This window comes from Musa acuminata, unplaced genomic scaffold, assembly GCF_036884655.1.
Source record: "Musa acuminata AAA Group cultivar baxijiao unplaced genomic scaffold, Cavendish_Baxijiao_AAA HiC_scaffold_90, whole genome shotgun sequence".
Classification (NCBI taxonomy): domain Eukaryota; kingdom Viridiplantae; phylum Streptophyta; class Magnoliopsida; order Zingiberales; family Musaceae; genus Musa; species Musa acuminata.
The window spans coordinates 20,001-30,000 of NW_027020371.1; the positions used below are offsets into that span (position 1 = coordinate 20,001).

General features: G+C 35.5%; 1 protein-coding gene and 1 non-coding gene across 2 annotated transcripts in view; one reads left to right on the top strand and one right to left on the bottom strand.

Moving 5' to 3' along the window:
* Positions 1–9,157, top strand: part of LOC135655103 (DNA-directed RNA polymerase subunit beta) — a 10,295-nt gene extending 1,138 nt beyond the window's left edge. The window contains exon 1 of the mRNA XM_065175692.1: positions 1–9,157. This exon is cut by the window's left edge and continues 1,138 nt beyond it. Within this exon, the coding sequence (XP_065031764.1) occupies positions 5,074–8,298 (3,225 nt within the window). The 5' untranslated portion in view covers positions 1–5,073 and the 3' untranslated portion in view covers positions 8,299–9,157.
* On the bottom strand, positions 4,149–4,219 carry TRNAC-GCA (transfer RNA cysteine (anticodon GCA)). Its single transcript has one exon. It is a non-coding gene; the product is annotated as a tRNA-Cys (tRNA).
* Positions 9,158–10,000: the final 843 nt, after the last annotated feature.

The window sequence follows — 10,000 nt, forward strand, 5'->3', positions numbered from 1 at the left end:
GCTCGGCCCAAAAATTCGCCGCTCCATGAATATGATATAACCAATGATATAACCAATTTGTCCCCCAGAAACAAAAATACCTGATCCGTAAAAGAGAAAGAGTCCATTTTTGTTTCTCTATCCATGTTTTTCTCATTCGTTCTGATCTTTTCTTTCTAACGATCTAGATTCATAATACTTAATCAAAGCAAAGATTATGAAAGGAAAAATCGTTTTTTCTCAATGAAAGGTTGATTATCTATTTTTGGCAATAAAATAAAATAAACACAGGTTACTAGTAATCCGTGTCACTTTCACTATAGTCCATATCTATGTGTTCTATGTGTATATGATATCAGTTAGTATATCATTCGTGTCTCTGTTACAACGCGACGAAGAAAATGTTTTTCTGAAACCATTAAGAATATGTATACCATACACCTCGCTGGGATTGTAGTTCAATTGGTCAGAGCACCGCCCTGTCAAGGCGGAAGCTGCGGGTTCGAGCCCCGTCAGTCCCGAACTAGGATCCGACCGATGAATGGAGAAATGAATTTATCTATTTTCCGTGAAAAAGGAGACAGGGGGCAAGATCTAATCCCCAGTGGAGATCCTTATTTCTTTTGTTTTTCATTTCGCATTTATCATCAGACAAATACAGGAATTTCCATTTCTTCCACTAGTGCCGAGTGATAAGGGAGAGACATAACATATATAGATTCGTACAATCGGTGGTATTCCTATATTTAGTATTTTAAGAGATACTCGTCTGACTTTCTTTTTCGATTTTCTTGATAAATGAAATAGAATAGAGTGCTCCTATTTTTACCGAGAGTACATACGCAAATTGTATTCGTTTATTGTACAATACATAATGAACTTAACATAATTACCTCGACAGAGTACTTGTCAGGTTAAACGACAACCCTTTTTAGCTTCGACTTTGTTTGTGTATCCTCAATGACTAATTGGAAACAATCTATCTCATTCTCATTTAAATTGCACACTGAATTTTTGATGTATGCCTTCCAGTCCCAATCGAAGAAAGAGATACTAATCAAATAAAAGAAAAGACCAAGCAACGTTCCTTTTTATTAAATTTGTTGGAATTATATTAGATCTTTTATACTTAACCCGTCCTTTTTCCATCTCACTTCTACTCTTTGGATCTGTGTGTGATTCATAGAATACCAGTCATATAATACCTCATAATTGTATGTACATAATTGTATGTATAAGTATAACGAAGGAGGAGTATATAAGGAAGACGGTAGGGTTATTTATAGAAAAGAAAAAGTGGAAAAGGATGAAAATTCAATGGGATTCTTTATTGGATCAGGAATCCCATTTCAGATTTAGTATGGATAAAGGATCTTCCTATGTTATACTATTCAATTCTCGACGATGAATCGATTTGATAGATCAGATATTGTTATTCATAATATTGATCCGATTCAGTATCATCAGGATGCAATTCATCCCATTGAATTTACAGGAATCAAATTTCTCATCTCTATGGGATTAGATCCCGAGTTATTGCGAAGTAAAAAAACAATGAGATTATGGAAGTAAATATTCTCGCATTTATTGCTACTGCACTGTTCATTCTAGTTCCTACTGCCTTTTTACTTATCATCTACGTAAAAACAGTCAGTCAAAATGATTAATTTGACTGAAACTTGATTTATTAGTTCTTATCAATGATTGAATAAATGAAAGAAACGGATTCAAACTCCAAGTCTTAAATGAAATGATCTGTCTGGAATCATAAGTATCTGAGATAATAAGTATCTGAGATAGTAGTATCTGAGCCGAGATAGTATGGTATAGTATTTATTATCCTATTAATGATTTTCATAGAAAGTTGTACTGTATACAGATATAGGCTTTTATATAGAGAAAGCCTATATCTAGGTCAATATACAATATGTATGTACATAGATTAGATGTATATCTAAATAGTACATCAAAATAACAGTCCAATTCTATTATTTTTTTGGCTACATTTACTTGTGTGGATTTCGATCAATTCAAAATAATTGAAGACCAACTCTTCTAATTCCTGGCTTTCTTAGAATTTATATATATATAGGTATAGGTCCCGAGATCTATCAAAGGAATCAATGGAGCAAGACAAAAAGAGTATGGGCATATTCTACTATAAATTAAATAAAAAAAAAGATAAAAGAAAACGAAACCAAAGAAAAGAATCTTTTTCTTTTTTTAGATTTCCCATCTCAAGAAGTCATTGCTTGATCTATTAACAGATGATCTGCGGAGTTCTATTCCATGATAACTTCTTCAGATTTGAAAAAGAAGTAGATTAATAGAGTAGACCTTCCCAATTTTTTATGCTTAAACATGACATGAGATGAGTCAAAAAAAGCATAAAAAAATCTCTAGGAGTCTAAAAAAAAGGTGAAATGCGCGATATGTGGATCGCTCAACGGAAGAAAGATCTAATCTTATTATGTGTAGAACCTCTTTGGACAACAACTAGTCATTTCCAATAGAAAGTATGTATTGTCGTAATCTAATATAATTAGAATAGCGGAACGGCTTTCTCTTCTCTTAGAACAGTAAAAGTAAAGAAAGAGGGAAACAAATAAAGAAAAAAAGAAAAAACCAATTTCAGATTTTTTCTTTTTGTAATATCCATAATTCTGGTAAGAGCTGGTTTATCAAAATAGAATATTTAGGAAGAATTCGGTTGGAAAAAATTTCCTATCATGCGTAGATTTAGGTTTCGAAATACAACTATAGTAATCATTCATTCTTTGATCGAATGGTTATTATTCATTATTGTATTTTCTTATTCATTACTGTATTTCAGTATAATTTTGAAACAGAGACATTCTTTTTTTAAAGCTTTGCAAAACGATCAATTAAACAATTGATAGAATTCAATTACTCAATCGATTACTCGATTAGTAGTACCCCTAGAGTCCACTCCTTCCCCATACTACGAGTGAGAGGGAAAATGTAAAGACTACCATTAAAGCAGCCCAAGCGAGACTTACTATATCCATATAAATTATGTCTCCTATCTCTATGAAGGAATTATTCCATTATTGATCAATAATCATAGTGGAATCAATGGCGCAGAGTCAAAATGGAATTCTGACTTAACTTAAGGCTATTGATGAACCAATCCAATGAATCTACTCGTAACAAGATTATAAGATTTCTGGTAGAATCGGGAAGCATTAAGCATAAATACAATACACACACCTTTTCTCGGAAAATGAAATAACAAAGGAATACTCCTATCCCAATGGAACATGTAGGAGTACTAAGACCTATTGTTTGTTACCCTTTTTCATAAGCAAAAGACATCAAAATATACCATCAAGATAGATAACTATCTATCAGATACCTCTATTTCCTATTTGATCTAAGCCTTACTGTTTTTTTTGTGAAAGAATGGGGAGACACCATCACCAGTATTACATACATTCTTTCTTTTTTTCGTAATCCCCCTATCTTACACGGGCAAAGAAATTCCTACACGGGCAAAGAAATTTTTTTGTTTCTTCAACTTTTACTTTTACTCTTTACTCAATAAGAGCCGACCAACTATCCTGATTGAATGTTTGAGTACTCAGAGACTCTCGTGAGTCTGGATACAAAGTATCTTCAGTCCTTTCCACAACTTCTAAATTGATTTCCCATCAGCCTATCCAATCGAATTCCAGACAGAGTCAGTAGACACAACGGTGGTAGTGTAAAATAATTAGGAATTCTTGATAGTCTTTCGTACAATCTCTTCTTCAATCCTAGTAGCAAAAATGGAGTGTCCTTTAGGAACCTTTGGATACCAAGATTTCCGACCTCTTACTTTCGTAGTTTTGAATCCCAGAATTTACTTTCACTATTTATTTATTCTACTTATAAAATAAATGTCCGAACCAATCATAATCATATTAAAATCATAATCATATTAATAAGTAAGGCTTACTTCATCCCTATTTGTACCGGTTTGGGCCACACCCAAAGCCCGGATTTTTAGAAAAAAATTGACTTTCTTTAAAAAAATTGACTTTCTTTATAGAACTACAGATTCTAAAAATAAAGTATCGATAGGCTTATCCTTTTGCCTCTCCTTCTCCGGGGACAGAATTCGTCGAGTTAAATCAGCAGAATAAGAAATCCCAAGTTTTTTGTTGATCAGGCGACACCCAGATTTGAACTGGGGATAAAGGATTTGCAGTCCCCCGCCTTACCACTTGGCCATGTCGCCAAACCAAATTCGATCCAAATAAGATAAAAAATAGATTTCTGGTCAAAGACTGAAAAATTCAGGGCAAATTGGAACCATTAACTATTTGTTTTGTTGTTTTGAATTAGCGAAAGGTTCTTCAATTTGTATCTCAAATTGTTGCGTTTCCTTAATGGCATAACAAAATCAAATTGATTTATGACTAATTCAGTATCAATTATTTTCAATAATCAATCTTTTTCAATTTCAATTATAACAATATAAATTATAACAATATATATGTGTATATGTAAACCTCAAAACAGAAATTGTTACACAGATACCGCTCTTATGTACATATCCCATATCCCTATAGAGAATCGTCGTGCCTTCTTTTTTCATTTTCTATATGCAATAGAAAAAATAGGAATTATGATATAGTGCGACCTGACTTCTGTTGCCACAAGTGAAATTACGATAAAAGATGTGATATGCGGACAGGTAGATAGCTATATTGGCATGCACTTAATAAATATTACTCCTATTACGCAATTCAATCATATTCTATATATTCTACTAGCAAAAAAATAATTCGAAATTTTTTTTGAACATGAAATGAAACTCAAATAAAATTAAGTATGCTAAAAAGGGAAACTCTATATTGTTCCTGTTGTACCTGTCGCAAATTCGAACTTGCGTCGAAAATGCTCTTCATTCCTCTGTCTCATTTCCGTTCATACGTATGAAATACATATATGGTATATGGAGTTGGCTAAAATTTCATGTGATTCAGTAAACAGAATATACATTCCATCATTGCTAGATCGATCCGTATGGTTCGATAAATAGTGAGCTAATAATGGGATTTTTCAATAAACAGGAAACTTAAGATTAAGATGCTCCGGAATGATGGAAATGAGGGAATGTCCACAATACCTGGATTTAGTCAGATCCAATTTGAGGGATTTTGTAGGTTCATTAATGAGGGCTTGACGGAAGAATTTCATAAGTTTCCAAAAATTGAAGATACAGATCAAGAAATTGAATTTAAATTATTTGTGGAAAGATATCAATTGGTAGAACCCTTGATAAACGAAAGAGATGCTGTGTATGAATCACTCACATATTCTTCTGAATTATATGTACCCGCGGGATTAATTTGGAAAACCGGTAGAGATATGCAAGAACAAACCGTTTTTATTGGAAACATTCCCCTAATGAATTCCCTGGGAACCTTTATAGTAAATGGAATATACAGAATTGTGATCAATCAAATATTGCAAAGTCCTGGTATTTACTACCGTTCAGAATTGGACCATAACGGAATTTCTGTCTATACCAGCACAATAATATCAGATTGGGGAGGAAGATCGGAATTAGAAATTGATAGAAAAGCAAGGATATGGGCCCGTGTAAGTAGGAAACAAAAAATATCTATTCTAATTCTATCATCAGCTATGGGTTCGAATCTAAGAGAAATTCTAGATAATGTTTGTTACCCTGAAATTTTCTTGTCTTTCCCGAATGATAAGGAGAAAAAAAAGATTGGGTCAAAAGAAAATGCTATTTTGGAATTTTATCAACAATTTGCTTGTGTAGGCGGGGATCCGGTATTTTCTGAGTCTTTATGTAAAGAATTACAAAAGAAATTTTTTCAACAAAGATGTGAATTAGGAAGGATTGGTCGACGAAATATGAACCGGAGACTGAATCTTGATATACCTCAGAACAATACATTTTTATTACCACGAGATGTATTGGCTGCTGCGGATCATTTGATCGGAATTAAATTTGGAATGGGTACACTTGACGATATGAATCACTTGAAAAATAAACGGATTCGTTCTATAGCGGATCTGTTACAGGATCAATTCGGACTGGCTCTTGTTCGTTTAGAAAATGCGGTTCGAGGAACTATATGTGGAGCAATTCGGCATAAATTGATACCGACTCCTCAAAATTTGGTAACTTCAACTTCATTAACAACCACTTATGAATCGTTTTTTGGCCTACATCCTTTATCTCAAGTTTTGGATCGAACTAATCCATTGACACAAATCGTTCATGGGCGAAAATTGAGTTATTTGGGTCCTGGAGGATTGACGGGGCGAACTGCTAGTTTTCGGATACGAGATATTCATCCTAGCCACTATGGACGTATTTGTCCAATTGACACGTCCGAAGGAATCAATGTTGGACTTATTGGATCCTTAGCCATTCATGTGAGGATTGGCCATTGGGGATCTATAGAGAGTCCATTTTATGAAATATCTGAAAGATCAAAAGAGGCACAGATAGTTTATTTATCACCAAATAGAGATGAATATTATATGGTAGCAGCGGGAAATTCTTTGGCCTTGAATCGGGGTATTCAGGAAGAACAGGTTGTTCCAGCCCGATACCGTCAAGAGTTCCTGACTATTGCATGGGAACAGATTCATCTTAGAAGTATTTTTCCCTTCCAATATTTTTCTATTGGAGCTTCCCTCATTCCTTTTATCGAGCATAATGATGCGAATCGGGCTTTAATGAGTTCTAATATGCAGCGCCAAGCAGTTCCGCTTTCTCAGTCCGAGAGGTGCATTGTTGGAACTGGACTGGAACGCCAAACGGCTCTGGATTCGGGGGTTTCCGCTATAGCCGAACACGAGGGAAAGATCATTTATACTGACCCTCACAAGATCATTTTATCAAGTAATGGGGACACTACTATAAGTATAAGTATTCCATTAGTTATCTATCAACGTTCCAACAAAAATACTTGTATGCATCAAAAACCTCAGGTTCCGCGGGGTAAATGCATTAAAAAAGGACAAATTTTAGCGGACGGTGCGGCTACAGTTGGGGGGGAACTTGCTTTAGGAAAAAACGTATTAGTAGCTTATATGCCATGGGAGGGTTACAATTCTGAAGACGCAGTACTAATTAGCGAACGTCTGGTATATGAAGATATTTATACTTCTTTTCACATCCGGAAATATGAAATTCAGACTCATGTGACAAGCCAAGGACCTGAAAGAATCACTAAGGAAATACCACATCTAGAGGCTCATTTACTCCGCAATTTAGACAGAAATGGAGTTGTGATGCTGGGATCTTGGGTAGAAACAGGTGATATTTTAGTAGGTAAATTAACACCTCAGACAGCAAACGAATCGTCGTATGCTCCAGAGGATAGATTATTACGAGCCATACTTGGAATTCAGGTATCCACTGCAAAAGAAACTTCTCTAAAACTACCTATAGGCGGAAGAGGTCGCGTTATTGATGTGAGATGGATCCGGAAAAAGGGGGGTTCCTGTTATAATTCAGAAATGATTCGTGTATATATTTCACAGAAACGTGAAATCAAAGTAGGTGATAAAGTAGCTGGAAGACATGGGAATAAGGGTATCATTTCAAAAATTTTGCCTAGACAAGATATGCCCTATTTGCAAGATGGAACACCTGTTGATATGGTCTTCAACCCATTAGGAGTACCATCACGAATGAATGTGGGACAGATATTTGAATGCTCGCTCGGGTTAGCGGGGGATCTGCTAAAGAGACATTATAGAATAGCACCTTTTGATGAGAGATATGAGCAAGAGGCTTCGAGAAAACTAGTGTTTTCCGAATTATATGAAGCCAGTAAGCAAACAAAAAATCCATGGGTATTTGAACCCGAATATCCGGGAAAAAGCAGAATATTTGATGGAAGAACAGGAAATCCTTTTGAACAACCTGTTCTAATAGGAAAGTCCTATATTTTAAAATTAATTCATCAAGTTGATGATAAAATCCATGGACGTTCTAGTGGACATTACGCACTTGTTACACAACAACCCCTTAGAGGAAGGGCGAAGCAAGGGGGACAACGAGTAGGGGAAATGGAAGTTTGGGCTCTAGAGGGATTTGGTGTTGCTCATATTTTACAAGAGATGCTTACTTATAAATCTGATCATATTAGAGCTCGTCAAGAAGTACTTGGTGCTACGATCATTGGAGGAAGAGTATCTAACCCAGAAGATGCTCCAGAATCTTTTCGATTGCTCGTTCGAGAACTACGATCTTTAGCTCTAGAACTGAATCATTTCCTTGTATCTGAGAAGAACTTCCAGATTAATAGGAAGGAAGCTTGATCTGAATGAATCAGAATTTCTATTCTATGATTGACCGGTATAAACATCAACAACTTCGAATTGGACTAGTTTCTCCTCAACAAATAAAGGCTTGGGCCAACAAAATTTTACCTAATGGAGAGATAGTTGGAGAGGTGACAAAGCCCTATACGTTTCATTATAAGACCAATAAACCAGAAAAAGATGATTGTTTTGTGAAAGAATCTCTGGGCCCATAAAAAGTGGAATTTGTGCTTGTGGAAATTATCGAGTGATTGGAGCTGAAAAAGAAGACCCGAAATTTTGTGAACAATGCGGGGTGGAATTTGTTGATTCTCGGATACGAAGATATCAAATGGGATACATCAAACTCGCATGTCCAGTGACTCATGTGTGGTATTTGAAACGTCTTCCTAGTTATATCGCGAATCTTTTAGATAAACCCCTTAAGGAATTAGAAGGCCTAGTATACTGCGATGTGTGATTTGATCAAAATTTTCGTTTTACAGATTCGGACTGAGAAACTGTCATCCCATTCAATCCGATTGGGGTGCCCCCGGCTCTGACATGTGTTTTGGAGAAGTAAAAGTAACACGAAACTCAGAATTATAGGTGTATTCAATACTTCCAAATGCAAGGGGAATTGATCCATGGTCGATTCCGTATAAATAGGAATTGCTAGTTATACCTCGTGAAAAAACACTTTTTTGTGGAATCAGCTATTCCATTTCTTTATAGAGAGATTCCGTTTAAGCAAGCAAATATAGTATGGTTACAGAAGTCTATCTATCGCATATATGCTTCAAGGGGCATCATGGGATAACCATCGAGGTGAGTAGGGACCTAAAGGATCGAATAGAACGATATATAGACAAGTAAATCCCTTACGAGTCCCAAAGTATTCTTTTAAGGGGATTCATCATTTGACGGGAAGTAGACTACTCAAAAATCCTACATTTTTATTTTGTCATAAGTAATTCGGAAAATGAAAGTAAAAAAAAGAAGAATGAATCGTTGGTCCTTAGTGGGAACTTGAGTAAGGAGTAGTTCTTTGTTTGTAGGGTTTTCGAACAAACTTTTTAAATAAGAAAGAATCCCCTTTTTGAGGTAACTACTTGAGCCGGATGAAAGGAAACCTTCACGTCCGATTTTAAAAGGGGGAATCCAATCCTACAGGAACCTATCTCGATTTTTCTTTTGCTAGGCCCATAGCGAAAAAACCTACTTTCTTACGATTACGAGGTTTATTCGAATATGAAATCCAATCTCGGAAATACAGCATACCACTTTTTTTTACTACCCAAGGCTTCGAGACATTTCGAAATCGAGAAATCTCTACAGGAGCAGGTGCTATCAGAGAACAATTAGCCGATTCAGATTTGCGAATTATTACGGGTAATTCATTAGTAGAATGGAAGGAATTAGGGGAGGAGGGGTCCACTGGAAATGAATGGGAAGATAGAAAAATTAGAAGAAGAAAGGATTTTTTGGTTAGACGCATGGAATTAGCTAAACATTTTATTCGAACAAATGTAGAACCAGAATGGATGGTTTTGTGCTTATTACCAGTTCTTCCTCCCGAGTTGAGACCAATCATTCAGATAGATGGGGTAAACTAATGAGTTCGGATATTAATGAACTCTATAGACGAGTTATCTATCGGAATAATACTCTTACCGATCTATAGCAACAAGTAGATCTACGCCAGGGGAATTAGTAATGT